Source organism: Hydractinia symbiolongicarpus, chromosome 4 (assembly GCF_029227915.1).
Source record: "Hydractinia symbiolongicarpus strain clone_291-10 chromosome 4, HSymV2.1, whole genome shotgun sequence".
In the NCBI taxonomy this organism is placed as follows: domain Eukaryota; kingdom Metazoa; phylum Cnidaria; class Hydrozoa; order Anthoathecata; family Hydractiniidae; genus Hydractinia; species Hydractinia symbiolongicarpus.
Genome location: NC_079878.1, coordinates 25,115,467 through 25,135,450, shown reverse-complemented (window position 1 = coordinate 25,135,450; position 19,984 = coordinate 25,115,467). Strand labels below are relative to the sequence as shown.

Sequence of the window (19,984 nt, the reverse complement as noted above, 5' to 3'; positions counted from 1 at the left end):
CAGTACCAGCCTGTCGTAACTGGGGTAATATGCGTTGGCATGACACCACGAAGACCAGGTAAGAAAATCTAACCCCATTGCAAAGCTTCTTCTAAAATGCCTATGGGCAGCAGAGTTGTCAATCCTGAAAGCAAAGTGAGCCAACTCTGCCTCCCTACTGGAGTGGTGTAATAAGTGGGATCGTCACGCCCAAAGACAAGATATGATGTCAAGCCTCCTTACTGTGCTTCTTACGGTGTCTCTATACAAAGAGAAGAGTTAACAAACTCTGGTTTCACGGTGACTGACTAACATAATTATTATTATTATTATTATTATTATTATTCATGAATTTTTACCCAGGATATGTACAATTCAGTATTTAAGTATATACTGCTATTAATTTGTGTCCTGCGTTAAAGAAAGAGAAAAAGAAAAAAGAAAAAGTTGAACTGAAAAAAAGAGACAGAGAGAGAAAAAAAAAAAACGAATACTGTGAACTCCCAGCAGCATGGACAATTAGACAATTAGACTGGGCTATGGATGGATTAGGCTGAACTATCAATGTAACAGGAAGGTCACAGATTAACTTAAATATTTACAAGTTTATTTTTATTTACAATAAAAATTCTTCAGGAGTTTCTTGTAGATAACGATAGAGTTTTCCTTCCGAATGACAATTGGTAAGGCGTTATATAATTTTGCGCCTGAGAAGTAGAACGATTTTTTCGCAAACTCTAGTTTGACTTTAGGTAATTTGATTTGGAAGTTCTGATTCCGAGTTCCTTTTGCGTGACGATTTATCTCAAAATACGAGTGGAAATTGCTACACAATGTTTGATCAAGCGATTGTCTAAAAACTATATTTGCCCGTTCTTCAATCCGATTTTGTATGGGTGTCAAATTATTGGTTTCTGTAATATTACGCGCTCTATTTTCAATTGACTCCAATTTTGATTTTTGGGAACAATTCAGATTTAAGTTTAATGTACCACAGTAAGTGAGTATTGGCACAATCATTGCATTGTATATCATGACGGAAACAGATTTCGTGACATATTGTCGTAATTTATTAAGGAGTTGCAATCTGTTAGATGCTTTTCGATATCTACTTTTAAAATTATCATTCAAATCAGCTGGGGTAAATAAAACCGCTAGGGTCATGGATTTTCTCCCCCATTTGTTGTGTGAGATACAAATAAGCTAACTTCTGGAGAAGAATAATTCAAGTGGAATGTGTCTGCTTGAGAAATACAGCGATCGTTGCATTTGAACCACGTGTTTTGTTGATCCTTAATGAAGGCCCAGTAATGACCTGCTTTCAATGTACCTGAGTGGTTAATGGTAGCAACCAAGTTGTACTTGTTGTTGAAAGACACATTGCAGTTGGGTGAGATGGTACCATTAAGACATGATGTTTTTTAGGCAAGCAATTGACTAACTTGTTGTCTTTAAAACCCATTTCCTGATGTGTATCTCAACAATTTTCACTTGTGTTTCAATTGTGGCCTCTTGATGCGATGAACACTGGGGGCAGAACCACTTGTTATCACCTAGAAGTTCCTGATGTTGTAAAAATTTGTTAAAAGAGTCTGCTATTGACTTACACGTTGGTGAAATTAAAATTGAATCCTTTAGTTCCCTGGAAGTGGAGAAACAACAGTAGCTGCATGACGTTGTTGTGGTCACAGTTACTGACAGCAGATTGCCAACAAAGGAAAAGACCCAATAAGTTCGTCAAAAGCAACCTGAAGGGTCTCCGGCACATCTTGTTGGTGATTGTGATTAAACGCGTTATTGCTAAGAGCATGCATTCTGTTTTGCAGCGCTCGTAAGAAATTGGAAGGATCAATCCGTGAACAGGAGCGATTCAGTAGTGACTTATTTAGGACTATGGACTTTACTAGAGGAGATGACAAAGAGAACTCTGATGGTAATTGGTAAGTCTTGAAAGAACCTTTAATGCTTGCAAAATGGAGTTTGCGTAGCATGTGTTCTCTTGTTGTGTGGACGATACTCACTTTTTGTTTAAGTTCCCGGCTAAAGTTATGGTGTTCCAGAGACCTTGAAGAGTAGCCCCTAGCACCCACTTCTACTGTGAAAAGATGCGGAAACGACCCGTTGCTACGTATTACCTCGACCAAAGGGAAGTATTTGGAAAGCTTGGGTGAATGCCAGGATCCCATGCTTTCCTCACAAGGACAAGTTAGTTCAATAATGGTGATGCGCTTAGAACAATTTGAGTATATTGCAATGTCTGGCCTGAGGGATGTGATTGCACTATGGCCAGGAAACACAAATTTTTCATTCAGATCTGTTAAAATCACCCAGTCACTATTAGCATGGTGGAATAGACCAGTTGGATTTGATCTTTTAGCGGAGGTATAGCTACGAATGACACTTTAAGGTACTTTTTCGTTTCCGGAACAACTTCAGATGAAAAACGCTGTAAACTTAACAGGAGCCCGCGAAGCACAGCATCGTGTCGGAAAGTGAACCTTCCTTGTAATAAACAACCTTGCAAGCGCTAAAACATGCGCAGTTGTACATACTTGTTTGGAACATAATGCACAAGCAGATTCAATACAAAGGATTCAGTACAAAGGCTTTAAATTGCTAGGTGAGGGAAGAACATCGTAAGTAAGGCAGAAGGAAAGCAAGTGACTTCCAAGATAGACCATTTTTTTATGTAATTTTCCCATCTTGTCCACCGACCCTGCACTTGCAATTGCAATGCTCTACCCAAGTTGGCTTCCTCATCGATATCTTTAGCTGTGTTCGATATCAATATACGATAAGCATAGCACTGTTTTGAAATCGGAATCTTGATCGTAAGTAAGGCAGAAGGAAAGCAAGTGACTTCCAAGATAGATCATTTTTTTATGTAATTTTCCCATCTTGTCCACCGACCCTGCACTTGCAATTGCAATGCTCTACCCAAGTTGGCTTCCTCATCGATATCTTTAGCTGTGTTCGATATCAATATACGATAAGCATAGCACTGTTTTGAAATCGGAATCTTGAAAGGTTTGTTGATCCCTAGACCTGCTTTTCCATACTGGGGAGTTCCACGACTGACTTTATTTTCACCTCTGCTTCTGCTGTTCTTACTGCGTTGTCCACTTTCCACATGTCAGCTTTTAAAGTAGGTGCACTGTTAGACACAAGAGGATCTTTGGAATCTTTGGAATAAAAGAAAATGACCACTTATTTTGGAGCATATAAGCAATGACGTCAAGCTCTGAATTGGCATTGGACAAGGCGAGCAGGAGTTGTATAGGTAAATGTTTGACGCAGAATTGGGCAGGGCTATTTTCTAATAAAAAGTTTGGCTTCTTAATGTCTATGGATTTGAAAAATTCAAATCCAGAGGAGGAAAGACCTTCCTTTGGTGAAGGCAGTTTCTCCGAAATTATTTTTAGCGAAGAAATGGTAATTTTAAAGGAAACTGTTGAGTTAAATCCTCTTGAAACTTTCAAGACGGCTATCAGACAATCTTTGTGTGAAGTATTCAGTTGCGAGTTTACGCTCATCTCACTAAGTGATTTTTTTACGTGAATAGAGAAAGAAATAATCTAGTTTGCTTAAAAACAGGACCTGGTCACTCTTGGGGTTTCCAAAATTTAAGAAGATTATGTGGACAAGGAAAACTATATTGTGTGTTAAAAGGACAATAGAGAGACCTTGTAATTGGAGACAACAATTACACAATAGAAAAAGAAATTGTTAAGATAGAGGAGGAGGAAGGTGATAAAAAGAACGATGACTTGCAAAAACCTTGCTGCTCCCGTACAGGTACATATATAGATATATTTATATATCTTTATATATTTAAATTTATAATATAGCATTTTTAGAAAATCATTATCTCTCCCGTAAAGGTCTATACAGTCCTTGACTACAGGTCTGACATTGGTCTTTTTGAACGTAAACACAACATGGTGCTGTTAGTAGGATGTGACATAAACAAACATATGATGAACTTAGGATTCTACTTCAATTCTGACAAAGTGAAAGTTGTGAAACTTCCATGCAAAATCCATTTTTTAGATATCATTTTATTTTAATTTCTAGAACTGCCCTCAACGACATCCGAAGCTACACCAAGTTCAGTTTCTGATGCAGAACAACTAGTGAATGAATTGCCGGAAGCTAATGATAGAAAGAAAATTGTACCAAAGTTTGAATCTCTGGATGAATTTGTTGATTATTTTGATAAAAAATGACAGGAGATAAGGAACGGTTACGATTAAAAGCAGAAAATGCATTGGAAGAGGCATTGTGTTATTACAAGTCTGGCGACTTTGATGCTGCATCTAAAATTGTAATAACATACGGCCAACCAGCTGTGGACACTGGTGGTATTCTACGCCAGTTCTATACCAATGTCTTTGCTCAAATGGTTACTGAAATGGAAGATATTCCACCATTATTTGAAGGAAATAACAGAAGAAAACTTCCATGTTACAGTGCTGCTGCAGTGCTATCAGGGCTGCATAAAATTGTTGCCAAGATCATGGCTCATGCTCTGTGCTTGTGTGGATCGAGTTTTGGATATTGTTCGCCGGCTGTGTACAAATTTATTGTTACTGGAGATATATCAGAGGTGACAAACAGTATCTCACCAGAGGATGTGTTTATTCTTCACATTAAAGACTATATTAAGAAAGTATGTTTCTTGATTATTTCTGTAAATTCAGCAGGAGTTTACTAATTCGCAAAAATTTCTTTCTGCAGGTTCCACTTTATTTATATTTTGTTTGTAGTAGTATCAAGTAATGTGTAATTTTATGGAGTTATTGTTATTTTAGATATATGCTTGTAAGGATGATGAAGAGCTGAAACAGATATACCATGAAGGTAATTTTCAACAGCTTTTGTCTGATTTGGGCTGCACAAAGCTACTAAAGGTATAGTATGCTTTACATATCCGCACAAATTTATCCCGTCTACACCCTGCCAATACTTCTAGTTTTATTTGCTTAAGAAATTGTGCTTTCTCATTTATACCTAGTGTCTATACATTATTTTTATAGATGGAAAACCGTTTAATTTTTAATGAAGTAGTTGGGAAAAGATTACCAGTTCTTCAACAAATCAGAAAAGGATTGGCTATACTTAGTGTATTGGACGTTATTATTGAAAATCCTAAATTGTTTGAACCATTATTTGTCCATGATCCCAGTCACCTAAATTTTGATAAAATAAAAGCAAAATTGGACTTTTGCACTGAAGAATACTCGGAAACTTCAAAGTCATGGTTATTATGTTATCTTAAGGATGCTGATGCTGAAAAATTAAAGAACTTTCTACTTCATTGTACTGGTAGTATGATTCTACCTATATCTACAATTAAGGTGAAGTTTGGTAAATGTAATCAAATATTTGCTTCTACATGTCTTTTGGAATTGGTAATTCCAGAAAACTCTAGTGATAAAAAGCAACTTTATTTGCATATGGATACCGTTTTAAAAGACATTCGCACTGCCAAAGCATTTTCCGCAGTTTGAGAGGACAATTTTTTTGTTTATAACCTTTTGTTTATTTTTAAAATGTATATATATGAGATTTTTTTAAACTGTATATTTTGTTGAGTCATATTTTTTAACATGTGCCTCATGTTTGTTCAATCATTCTTGGTAGAATTGATATTAGTCAGTAGGGTTTTGTTAATTAAGTTTTAAAATTTTCGTTTCTTGTTCAGCCTACACCTTTTCGTCATAGCTGTTTCTTTAATGATATTTTAAGGCCCAATTTATGTTTACTTTGTATAACAGAAAAGACATCTTTACAAAAAAATTGTTTTTAAATTTTTGCGAAATCTATTTTTACGGATTTGGCCCAATCTAATTTTATACTGACAAAAGTTTCAAACAATTCGCAGATTTCATTTTATATTTTTTAAAGACGAACATAACTTTAATGATGTTACATTTCAAGCTAAACGATAATATAAACAATATACGACAAATTCACGTTGACGTTTCTTTGGTTTAAGGGTAGTCTAGGGTGGCACACCTTTTTAGGCAATTCGATTTCGGTCTCAGGTAGAAATTGCTTGCGCAATTTTTTTTGAAAAAAAAAAATTAACACTGCCAAGTCCCTGGATTAGTATCAACTGAAAATAATGCTAAAGCTTCCAGGTAAATGTCTATTCCATAACATGTTGAATCCCGCAAAGGGTCAATCGAGTTCAATGTTTGTAAAATATTTTCAGCTATTTCAAAATTTACATCGTCAAGTTCTACTGTCGATAAGCCATCATCATTCGGACTTAGCCCAGTCCATACCATACCATTCAAGGTCCTCTAATGTACCATCACTATTAAACAGTTCTGCCACTTGATGTTGACTTCTATTTCTTCTGTCAATCATCCATTGTTCTGGATTCTATTGGGTGACCAATTGCGTTCTGTTCAGAGGGTATGATTATTCCAGCCGGCAGTAAAAGAAGTGATAACTCTGTTTATTCTTGGTAGAAACACGTAATGTAAAAAAACATGCAGAGCGGTGTAAAAAATGTACAAATTTTCAGCGGTAATGTCTTTACGCTTAAAATATGTTTAAAAATCTTAAAAGTCTTTTCAAGGGGTTGCTAAGTAAGTTGCTTAATTTTTGACATGGTTTAAGCTATAAGTCGGTTATAACCGTGCCATTCTAAAGTGCACAATAAGTGAATCGGTATTAAACAAACCTTGTGTCTCCATGACTTAAAAAGTGTAGTAAAACTGTGCACAAACATATTTCCATACATCCCACCAAAGACGTCTATCCCCTGGTTATGGGCCGACGATCCAGCTAAATAACTTCCCCTACCATCACCCCTAAGCTCAACCATCCTTTGTCAGACTAGAGCGTTTTCACCACCTTTATCTGATCGAACGCGTGAAGGGATACCCCATTGATTTACTGCCATATCATATAATTTTAGTACAGTATCTTTTTTGTTATTTGTACTGCACCACAAATACATAACCACACGCGAATATCCATCCATTCCGCCGTGAATTACAAATTTCCAATTCCAACGTATTCTTGAAGTTTCAGGATCAATTTTTCTTAAAGTTTCAATTACTCTTTTATGCTGTACACGTAAACCAAGAGATCGTAAAATCCCAAGGGCCAAGGATCTTCCAACAAAAGAACCGTGACTATCTTTAAAGTCTTTAACAGTCTGCTCAAGTGCCTCATCAGATATGGAAGAGTAGCCAGTAATTTCTGAAATACCGAGTTCCCTAATTCTTCTACCCACAGTTCATCTTGAGACACATAGCATTGATGAAATTTCCTTCCAACAATAACCCAGATCACGAAAGTAAAGTAATACATCCTCCGATATATCCCACTTGGGTCTACCAGGTCCATTCCTGTAAAGTTTATTTGGGGTATAATCAATAATAGCTACTCTATCAGATATAAAACCTACAGATTCTCGTTTTACTTCCTAAAGAATCACGAGTAAATTCTCGACGAGTGAATTAATTATAGTTTTTAAATCAAAAGATAATATTTGGTCTTGACAAGACAAATTTGAAAGTGTGTTGCAAGAAATTCCAATTTTGTCCAATATACCATTTAGCTGTTTTTTGTCCAAATTATCCCTTTGCTCGGCTCTTTTTACTACTCTGTTCGATTCTTGAAAAAACGCATGCAGATGACTTAACTCCATCTTTGTTTTTATATTGAGGATAGGAGCGTAAAGTATATCGAATATGTTTTTAAACAAAACCCGAACCAGATATGTTTTAAGTAAAAACCTTGCATATAGCAAACATTGAACATATATTTTTGGATGCGAAGTATATATTTTTGTTGCATATATTATTACCGATTTTCTTGAATATATATATTTTTGTTGCATATATCTTTATTGTCCATATATATTACCGATTTTCTTGCACATATATATTTTTTCTTGCATATATATTTTTTTGTTGTACATATATATTTAATTTTGCTACAAATAAACAACCATATCAACTCTTAGGAACTCCATACCTTTCCATTGCAAAAAATATAATACAAAGATACGCATTTGCAATATCCAGCCATATATTTGCAAGGTGTGATTTATTGGCCCTGACCTCTTTAAGTGCAGACCATAGAAATGTGTTCCCAGCATCCTGGGATTTTCTCCATACAACCCTTCTGAACCGACGTGTTAATGAATTTGTTATTATTTATAATGTGAGGTTCTAATCGTCTTGATACAAGGCTAAATAAAAGCTTGCCTTCGACATTTAATAATGCGATAGGTAGAAAGTCTTTAATATTAGACTCCATAGGAGTTTTTGATTTAGGAAGATAAACTTCACGAGCACAACGCCATTGAATAGGGACTACACAATTTTTGAAACAAGACTTAAAAACATTAAACAAAACAGTATTTACTTTATTACATTTTTTAAGGTATCCCATTGATACCTGGGGAAGAGCCATTTCGCCGACTGACAAGAACCTTCATAAAATCTTCATAATTAAAGTGAGAAACTGGAAACGATTTCAAAAGAGGTGGAGTGGATGATAACTATGGAACGGAGGAAGGCTTCAACTTTGGTTTAGTTCCTTTAAATCTATTTTATGGTCAAGTCCATACCTTGTCTGTTAAGGCATTTTGTAATTCGTTGTCTCACTAAGCCAGATTTTTACAGAACATAAAAAATTGGACAGACAAGGTATTTTGCCGTTTTTGCACCCAATAAATTTGCAGAGTACAAGTTTTTTAAATTTCAAATATTGGTAGAAAATCAGCAAAATTTTGGATTTTTTAACATATCACCTATATAATGAGGATATAACCAGCGTTCCAGCCAAGGTTCTCTCTCTCTCTCTCTCTCTGTATAATAATCTATATAATAATACGTTAATTCCGTCCGTGTGTGGCAGGCAAAGTTTAATTTTTTGAAGCAGTTGTCTACCACATCATACGTAAAACATACCTTAAAAAACTGTTCTGTCTTTTATAATTCTTCTCCAGACCTTAATTTATGCGTTCTAATGGCTAGAAAAAGCCTATTCAGCCTATGTTAACATTCCTTATATATAAAATTAAGCACAGGAAAGTGAGTCAAAGGAGGATACGGAGAGACTAAAAGAAAAGAAAGTTGACGAAAAATAATCGTTGCATATCGCGGGTACAAAATCATTAGTGTTTTGTTGTTGTGGGTTTTAAAGCTACTTTGTACAATGCAGGATGTCTTCACTTTTTATGCGCAACTTCGAATAGGGAAGTGAGGCAAGGGACTTAAAGAAATCAAAAATAAAAATAAGGCTGCTGAAGAAGGAATTGTCTCATGTAGTCCACTGCAGATTAATCAATCGTCACCAGTGGATACAAAATTGGTAAGCTTTTTGCGTTGATGTCAGAACGATCTTGCATGTTTACATGCCTTTAAAGGTGCAGATTGATACTATTTTTTGTTCTTTCATTAATTAAGTTGAGCGAAGTTCTTGAATCTGTCTAAAAAATCTATCCAGTTATGCCCAGTGTGAAGGTAAATTTCATTTTTTATTAGTTTTGAAAATTTCAAATTTCAAATCTCTTCCTCATTTTCTTTTTTGTCCACACGGCTTACAATTATGACTTTTTTTAACTCTAGAGTTACATGGCAGATTATAAAATAATCACACAGAGAAGCAAGGATTGTGACAATTATATCAAAATTTCTCTTGATTTGATTATTCTGATGATTCCACCAATAATGAGGTGTTCTCTTTTCCTATTTGGTCAATTGGTAAGTTTATCCAATAACGATAATAAAACACTAATTGTTACATTTTCAGATGGCGGCTGGAATTTAAAATTTGATTAAAAAAATTTAATTAAATCGAAATTGTTTAAGAGGTTTAAAAGATATCAATTGTGAGTGTTTTATCATGTTTATTTTACATTTCAGAATTGTCAAAAGTCAATTTCCAATGACTATGTTCTTTTGACGCTGACCTGTCCATTCTAAACACAAACTCAAAAAATGAAGACAGTGCTAATGAAGAGATTAAAAAGGTACACAACATTGTATCCATTTAAGAGTAGCAAATTCTTGGCAAAATACATATTTTATTAAAACTTATTTTATATACTTATAAACTTCGCAAGCCTGGTACCAATCTAGTTCAGTCTTTGCAACAAAATCTATCATTTTAGCATAATCAATCTGTTGGTATGTGAGCTTGACCCTGCTAAAGTCTGGCTTTTTTTAACTAATTTAAGTGCTAGATGTGTTATTTCATACCAATTGGTCTATAATGTTGCTTCTATACTATGCCTTCCCTGCTCTTCTACAGTGTGCAAATTTTCTATTTTAGGAATTAAATAAAGAACTTCTTCCCTTCATAACCAATGTCGCTAACCTAAGTGCCAAAACAACTACCTTGAACTCTTGTGGAAAGAAACCCCTCAAGGTATGTTTTTTCACTAGAATTAATTATGACCGTGTAAGATTACAATACACTAAAATGTTACAGTACTTTGGTGTGCGGATCCTTTTCATTAATGATGTTTCATTCATGTGCATTAAAAAGAGTTGTGACCTTAGGCATTTTGGCGTTTGCTCTTTTTTAAGAAAATAAAGTCAACAACGCAGAGAGAGAAAGGGAAAGCGTCCGAAAGAAATTGCATTTTTTGTAGAAGAATGCAGACTAAACTCTCAAGGCACATAGGACTTTGTCATGAACTGAAGCCAAGGGTAAATCACGCCATGAGTTTATTAACGCGGCAGAGGATTGGAGAATTCAACCAATTTGGAAGGGAAAGAATCCTGTGCTACAACAACCAGCAGGCACGGTCTGAAAATCCTATCTATCAACGAGAAAGAAAAGGATTGAAATGGAAAAGTACAAACTCATGTGGCTCCTGCAATGCCTTTATTGCAACCAGAGGATTTAGCAAATATTTAAAAAGATGTCAGAAAAATCATTGCCGCAGCATTATTAGTGTACCAACGTCATTACTATCCGTCCCAGAGAGTGAGGATCTTGACGGGAATTATTGAAGGTTGGATCTGTAATTTATTGGCGAACAAAAAGAAAAACAGACAAAGCTGCGCAAGTGAAGAAAACAGTTAGGCTCGAGATGGGGCGATTGGGGCACCTTCATTTGCATTTCAAGGAAAGACCTGGACTCACTGCTCGTTACAACAATGGTAATGATATGTTTTTAAGATGTAATTTTGATGGTCTTAGAGAAGCCATTGATTATACTCGACAACAGATGATGGGAAATTAAAGCCCGGTTTGAAACAAAATCACTGCATTTGATAAAGAGATCGTAAAGGTGATGAAAGCTGTTTACATGGCTAAGTCTATGGATGACGAAACTAAGGAAGTGGTGTCATGCACTGACGTCCTTGAACTACGGGAAGATTTTATCTTTGAGATTCACAGTAAGAACTAAATAAGCGGCGCCGAATGAACTTGTGACGTCCAGAGAATCTCCCAAATGAGCTGATGTGACATTGGTGAGAAACGAAGTCCTTTTAACTATAAAGTCCCTAACAAGTGACAAATGTACGCTTTTTGACGAATCCATGTTTGTTCAGCTCCGAGATAGTGCTAACCGTAATAAGTGGACGAAGAGGTGGAGAGCCTGCTAGACTTCCCATTGCGGAGTGGAACGATGAGAAATGCAACAAGTGGACTGATAAGCAGAGGAAAGATTCTATGGATGAACTTGACAGGATGATGGTTGATTCCTTGAAACTCACATATTTAACTAGTAAGGGAAACAATAATCTAGTGCCGTTACTTATAACCGAAGACACTATCGCTGCTATCGACATTTTGCGTGATTCGGAAGTGACATGTGCTTGTGGTGTGAGAAGGGACAATCAATATGTTTTCCCGTCAACCAGGTTATCAGACAACCATGTTTCAGGCTGGCATTCAATGCATAATGTGTGTGACCGTTTGCAATTAAAAGAGCCACAAAATATGAAGCCTACGACAAACCGGCATTGCGTATCCACATTATTTGCTGCCCTGGATCTTTCCAAAGACACATATGTCATTTTGCTCAAATAAATGAACAGATATATCAGGCACTGTTACAGCAGAACAAACAAAACTACTGTGAGGATTTTTACTGACAAGGATTTGTATATAGTCACACAAGAATATCGTATACGATCCAAGACTCTAAAACAAGATACAAAAAAACCCAACTATAGTACACAATTTCACACAACCTAGACAGTTAGTATGTCCTCCACTAATGGAAGACCAGTTTGAGCAAGAAGTCTCACAGAGAAAGGTAGACTATATGAACTGGAGTTGCAGAAAAATGCCAGGACTCAGTTTTAAAGAAGGAGAATAGGAGTAACTACATCGCAATGCAGATATAACTAGCCTTTTAAGACAGAGATGTTAATGAAAAAAGGAGGTTTCTCTCCAAAGAATATGGAATATGGCATTTTTGTTCTGCCAATACAAGATAGATGGCACCAGCACAGACAACCATCACATCCCACATACGTTTCCTCGGAAAGATCGTTTTTGCAAACTTCGCAAAACCATTTCTTATTTTTTGTGTTTTTTATAACATGCTTCCACGCAGCTTTACCACACAAGTGTTGGATCATCGATAAATCGATGTTGTCTTGATCAGACAGTTTTGGATGAAATTCTGTCTGCATCATTTCCAGGGTAATTGTTTTCTTTCCAGATAATATGACTGGAATGTCTGCTGTAGTCTTTTCTTTTAGTACCCATTCTAACATTACTAAAAATAAAGAAATATAAAATGATAAATAAAGAGTATACACAAAAAAGCTTAGTAAAATGAAGTTTCTACAACTAACATTTAATTACTTTTATTGGTCGGCAAATTAACGAATGGTACCATCTTTTCTTTTGTTTTTCTGTTGGGCAGGCCAATAGCTTATAAATCCCTTTCGGTCTTCCTTTTTTGCACATTTTTGGGGCAATTTGATGAGGAAGAACCCTAAATTAAGAATTATTTTTTATATAACAATACGCTAAAATTAAAAAATTGCAGAGAATTATAGACTATAGTACTTACGGTTAAAATTCGAATCGTTATTATCTTCAAATGGCTTCGATTCAACAAGGCTTTTTACACCTTTCACCTCAGAAAAGGTGTTTGAAATAGTTGGAGCTGAATAAAAAACAAGTAACAGTGGTGCTCTCAACCAATTAAAATCTCATTATTACAGGTGCCTTTCACCTACCAACTAAATTTACCCATAAAATCACGTGACTTAGTCTTCTTTAGCAACAAGACAGCACATTTTTTCCCTTTCCATTTCTCCTCGCTAATAATCGCACGTGGTTTGTTATCAATCACTGATCAAATATGTTAAACATGGCCAACAAACAAACCGAGAAAGAATTATATAGAGTTAACCCATTCGTTATAAACAGACCCTTCATAATGACCGACCGCTTACGCCAGGTCGGTGGTTTTGATTCTATCATGGATCAATTTCACTACTCGAGCAGAAAGCGGTATAAGAAACAAGGCCTATCCGTCTGATGAAGCCTTTGTTTCTTAGGTCATCCCTTTACCCACACAACATCCTTTCTCTACATACGATACTTCGAATCCTCCACTGGAGAGTGGGGACACCCAATCAAAAACAAACTTACGTTTTTTAGAAACCAGTAAAGAAGAAGTTTCAATACCGCAGTTACGTACAACTGCTGACGAAGATGTTGTTGATATCAAGGTAGCTAAATAATAGATAAATGTTATGTAAACGAAATATATTTTTTAACTTTACTATGAAACGAAAATCATAGACTATCATCGAGATACCCATCTTAAAAAATAGAACTTGATTATGACGCATATAGATTCAGTTCTATAATACTCACGATTGTTTTGGACGTTTTCCAGTTGAAATGGATAAAAATTTCTTGCCACCATTAATACACCAATAATCAATCTCAGAGAATTTTAGGTTTGTATTACACTTTTTTTTCGTTGCATGTTTAGCTGCGCTCTCTATAGAACGAGAACTCCTGACATAAAGTTGAATATAATTAGATTTTTCATGACTACAAATTGCTTCATTTAACTGCTCGAAGCTCGAAAAACTCTGTCCGACCTCCATCTTCTTCCTTCAGCATACAAGTCCTATTCGCGTCTTTTTGCAATTGAAATTGTAATGAAGCTGAAAAGGCTGGTTTCTACTACTAAAACTTTCTTCATAACAAATTGAAATTTTATGCTAAGTATAAAAAATCTTTTTTAATGAAACGGGAAAGAAAAGATTTTACGTACGAAGAAAAGATATAGAAAATCGCAGATACAGAAAAAAATAAAAAAATAATAAAGTACGTGAGTGTCACGTACGAATAGAAAAAAATAATAAAGTACGTGAGAGTTACGTAAGAATAGAAAAAAAATATTAAAGTACGGTCACGTATGAATAGCCATTGCGTTTCTTCTTCCTGTCAGTCGGTTCACCCAAGACGGATTTCGAGGAATTTTCCGTTCAGGAAGATCTCACAAATCAATTTTGAAAAATAACTGCGTAGTGCGTAACAAATATCATTGTCTATCCGAATAGCAAAATATGTCGTGTCTAACTAACTTCGTAACAAAAATCACAATTTGATAGACAGCCTTTTGTATACTTTATTCGCGAGGTTGTTTGCGTATATCATACGTCTTGTATGGATTTAATAGCGCTCCAGCCGGCCGACGTCACAATTTATTTTTATCGGGCATTGTGGGATTGAAGTGCGGACAAACATGTAATAATTAGTTTGCTTGGCGGGGGGAAAGATGGATGCTGCTTTACCTCTACAAGAACTTATTCTAACAGAAGATGATGTTCCTGGCGCAAAACTTTTGAAAGATGTTTGTGAATGTACGGTGGTGGAGTTAAAGCATTGGCTGGAATGTCATGGGCAAAAAAAATGTGGAAAAAAAGCAGAGTTGCAAGAAAGAGTCAGAGGGTCCACACTCTTGGATTTCAAAGTTGATCCAAAAATCGATGGTGGGAAATGGTACAACTTAAAAAAGTGTGGAAAAGTTGTAGAACATCAAAATATAAATTTCAAAGATGATGCTTTTCCTGTTCAAGGCTGGAAAGAGTTCCCCTCTCTAAATATTCCAACCATGTTTAACTATGGTCATGTCTATCACTATCTAGTTGAATCAGTAGATCATCTTTTAGAGACTGAGGGTGACAATGATGATTTTGCAGAAGATACTGTGACAGCAAAGCCACTTCGAAAGGGGAGAAATCTTCTGGAAAGTAATTTCATTGAAAATCTTCAAAATGTTGATGATGATTCCCACTATTTTGTTAGAGCACATGTGCATCACTCAATGAAATCTGATTTACCTCTTCAAGTGTTTGTGTCACTTAGCAAAGCAAGTGGTTATATTAAATCTTCTACATGCAACTGCAAGGCAAATGGGCTTGGAAGATGCGCACATGTTGCTGCAGTTTTGATGCACTTAAGTGACTACGTTTCAAAAAATGGACATGATTATTGTTACACCATCTACATCAATGGAACAAAGGCAAGAAACGTATTAAAAACCCTACCCCCCCCCCCCCCCCTACATGTTGTTTCATATAATTCAAGCAAAAGAATAAAAGCTTGCGAAAAGTATAACTGGGATCCTCGACCACAAAGATACAGACAAATAATATCTATTGACGATGCAAATAATTTTGTATCTGATTTGCAAGTTTATAATGCGCCAAAAAAACAACTTTCGATGTGGGAAACTTTGTTGCAGATTCATTATGTAGACTTTGCAATTTATATTGATGATGCAGATTATTATGCGAGTCTAACTGAACAGTTTGAAAATGAACTCATTGAATCAGTTAAATTAATTATTCCAGATGACAAGAATGCTGGTTCAATTACTGGGACAGAACTTCAGAGTGATTCAGAACTTTGGCATCAATCAAGATGGTGTAGAATTACAGCTTCAATATGCAAAACTGTAACTGACCTTGGAAAGAGAGTTTACGATGTAAACAATCGTACAGTGTTTTATAACTGGGTATGGAATAAATTCTGGCATAAGCAACATTTTACAACAATTGACATGCTGTATGGAATAAATGAAGAACCTTATGCTGTCAAGAAATATGAAGAATTCATGAAGGTAACCGTGACAAAAAGTGGGCTACGGATTAATAAAGCATACCCATATTTAGCTGCATCACCAGTTGGGTTGATTATTGCTGAAAACCAGCTAGTTGGAATTTTAGAGGTTAAATGTTTGAAAATACTAAAAACTAGAAGTGTTCAAGAACTTCTAGAAAATAGAAAAACAATTAAAACTATAGTTCGACAGGGTTTTCAAGTAGTGAATGAACAGTTTTTTTTTACGGAAATCACATGCATACTACTATCAGATACAACTACAGTTGCTTCTAACAGAAGCAAATTATTGTGACTTTGTGTTACATTCAGGTGTTGGTCCTCCACATGTTGAGCGCATTTTTCAAGATGAGCAAGTTCAAGGTGAAATAATAAGACATTGCTATAAATTTTGGAAATGTGTCCTTGTGCCTGAATATGTTTTAAAGCGTGTGCCACGTAATCTTTTACCATCAGTAAATATGGCATAGTGTTTTTATTTATTTATACAAAATTGAATAGTTGGTAGCGATTTCTGAGGAAGTGTGCTTTTCCTGTTGTTAAGGATCCTATGTTTGTATTCAGTAGTTTTTGTGTAAATCTTAAATATTAGTGTATCATAAAGATGACAAACATTCATTGAACTTTTTGTTCTGCTTCCCAACCCTTTACCTCACGTGAGACGGATGTTTACATTATTAGCCAATCAAATCAAGACGGCATAAAAATTAACAGGATACCTCATGTAAATTCATAATAAGCTAACGAGTGATCCTGATCCGTACATCAATAACATCAACATTTGATTGATTTGAGCCTCGTTTCAATGTCTCTCTCGCGTTGCGAACCGTGTTTTTCAAAAAGGGGGCAAAGATTGTTGTCCTTCTCTGAACCACTTTTTCCTCCATTAGCGAAACTTTTTACCCGCGAAATATCTCGAAGGGGCCATTCACGAAAGTTTATTCCCGCAAAAATGAATCTATTCTTTACCATCTTCGAAAATAGTTCGAGTTCAGAAGCGTACTAATTTTCGCATGTATTTAGCAAAGGGACATATAAGGAAGACAAATAAAGTAGGTTTTGAGTACAGAATATTATTTACATAAACAGTCTTGAAAATTAACAAGACAGCAACTAACATACACAAGCTGTGAAGCCATTGGGGATAGCACTAAAGGTATTGTCCCACATGTCAATCTAAACTTCTTTAATCGCTCATTGAATCTTTCTACGTGGATACCAGCTTTTGCAATCCTTTTGGTCAGCATTATTTCTTTTTTCGTTAATGAATCACGTTTGCCAAGAAATGGTGGAATGAAAATCGTAGCTTGCTTGGACAGGAGTACATCTTGCACTGTAAAACCCTTATCCACTAAAAAGCTATCACCAGGGTTGAAAAGACCACAAGTTTTGAAAATACGGACATCATCAACACTTCCTTCATATAGATCAGATACGAAACAAGCTGCACCATTCAGGTTCACTGCGATTAAACATTTCATTGTTGTATGGTGTTTATATGATGAATACATATTTCCTTGACAACCATAATCTCTAGGAACTTCACAAAAAAACTCTGTACAGTCAATTGAAGCTCTGATGTTTTTAAACTTTTTAAAGACTTTGGGCATAAATTGCTTAAAAACCTGTCTTTCTGGAAACATTACTGTTTCGTAGTCTTTAAAATGTTGATATAAAAACATTATCCATGTTGTAAAAATATTACTAATGTATGAATCACTCACACTATACATATGTGCTAGGGATGACAAATTAAAACCTCGACGCAGGCGTAACAAGGTTACAAACAGTTGATCTCTTACACTTAAACATTTTGATTTTAATGCTGGAGATGAAAGTACATTATTTCTGTGTTTCCAGTAAGTGTAAACTCATACTTTGAAGGACCAAGGAAGTTAAACAACATATCGAATTCATCTGGATACAAACCAATAAAATACTTACACTTGTCCTGATCTTTTAAAATAATATCTGGTGACATAGGATTACCCAGATTGATGGTAATGAAGTTTCCCCTATCTTGAATTTGTTTCTCAACACAATATTTTCAATTTTTGATCCAAGAACGGTCTTCTCGTAAATGGTTTGAGTGTATTTATTTTTCGTAAATATTGTATCATCCTCATCAACTTGCTCCATATCACCATTGTCAAAGTTTTCCTCTGTGTCCTCGTTGGTTTCAAGGCTATCATATTGCAGCTTGGCCCTCTTTTTTAATATTGGGGTTCTAGACTTAGGTACTTTTCTCTTTCCAGAAGATTTTTGTTTTAATTGCTCTTCTGATAAAGTTGCAATTAAAGGATCAGGATTGTCATCAGTAGGTCCATTTCCCCCAACAAAGTGGAGTGAACAGATGTAAGTGTCCTTCTTCACTTGACACAACTTTGAAAAATCTCTTCGACCACAAGCATGAACCCATCGTTTACATTTATCCGTTCTTTCACCTTCTCGCTGCTTCTCCCAGTTTGTCATTACTTCCTTAATATTTCCTGGCTTTGTAAAACGTATAAAAAACACATCTGTAGGCAATCGATCTGCATATCTAGAATCAGAATTGCATTTTCCCCAACAACAATGCTTTGTTGCCCCTTTCGACGTTAATGTTGCCCCTTTCGACGTTTAATGTTATGGTGTTTGTCCGCATTTCAATCCCGTACTGCTTTGTGAGAAATGCGTCATATTTTATTTTTGCGGAGAGTAGCGGAGGGCGCGTCAGCGCCCGGAGCGTAGCGGAGCCCATTTCCTCATTAAATAAGCCAAATATAAAAGAAAAAGTAAGCACGGTGGAGAGTATATAGGATTTCTATACGATTTCCGCGCCCCGTCCCCCTATACATCAAAAATATCAAAAATCCGTCGTTTTGGGGCCCAGTCTCCCAGCGATTTCATATGGTCATTCTCAAGTACATTTTTCTAGTGAGCGAGACAACATGTTTTTAGCACGGCGATGGAGTTTTTGTTGTTTTTTAAATATGGTACCAAGCGTTAATGGTGCCGTTTCCAGTTTAGGTTAAATCTGCCTACACTTTTTAGCCACGTGATACATAAATCACTTTTACTAACATCACGTGACATTTTCTCGGACACATAGCGCCTCAAACTCAATCTAAGCCATATTGCAACTGACGGAAGGGCTTGTTATGTTCAAGAAAGCGAAGAAAGAAAGGGTATGTAATGAACCCTTTCTTATTCTCACTCACACCTAAGGCTAGCTAGCATAAAACTACTGACTGAGCTGGAATAATAATAGAACTTAAATAGCTAGCTAGAGCTACTTGAATTGAAGAGCTAGCTAGCTAATAGCATAAAAAAGATCAAGCAATATCATAATGGCTAGTATAAAACTAGCTAGCTACAAAGAAATAGATTTTCTGGCTATAGCTAGCTATAGCTCTACATATAATACACAGTGAGTGAGATAATACACTCAATCATAGTGCCGTGTTTAATTTTTAATCTTTAACAGAAACTTTTTCCATTAAATATTGCGGGGTTTTTTTGCTTAGAGAAGGTAAAAACAGGTTATAAACTGCATTTTTATTTTTAAATGTTACAAAATTTTCCACAAAGTATATAAAATTGTTTTAGCTGCATAGGATAAGAACAGGTTGTTAACTGTCTGTTTGAACTGAAGTTAGGATAGTTTTTTAGAAATGGGTATTGTGCCGAAACGTATGTATGTGCGAAACAGTATAGCTACCTGTACAAATCACTCAGCCTTGTGTTAACAACAAGCTGTTACCTGTGTTTCTATTTAACAGAAGTTTAAGCTAATCTGGTTTAGTCACAAGTAACTATAACACCTGGCGCGATTTATACGTTTTGTAAACTGCCACATTGAATGTTGATTATGTCTGGTTTGAAATGGTATTAAACCTATATGGATGTGCAACATACCTGTTTTATTATTTAA

The 19,984-nt window shown here is 35.6% G+C and overlaps 1 protein-coding gene and 1 pseudogene across 1 annotated transcript; both read right to left on the bottom strand.

Moving 5' to 3' along the window:
* Positions 1-16,845: 16,845 nt before the first annotated feature.
* LOC130642372 (uncharacterized) lies at positions 16,846-17,988 on the bottom strand. Its single transcript, XM_057449458.1, has 3 exons — positions 17,949-17,988; positions 17,190-17,896; positions 16,846-17,073 (listed from the first exon to the last, which is right to left on the bottom strand). The coding sequence occupies exons 1-3, from the start codon at positions 17,986-17,988 to the stop codon at positions 16,846-16,848; spliced, it is 975 nt and encodes a 324-aa protein (XP_057305441.1).
* On the bottom strand, positions 17,880-19,576 carry LOC130642006 (uncharacterized; annotated as a pseudogene).
* Between the last annotated feature and the right edge of the window lie 408 nt (positions 19,577-19,984).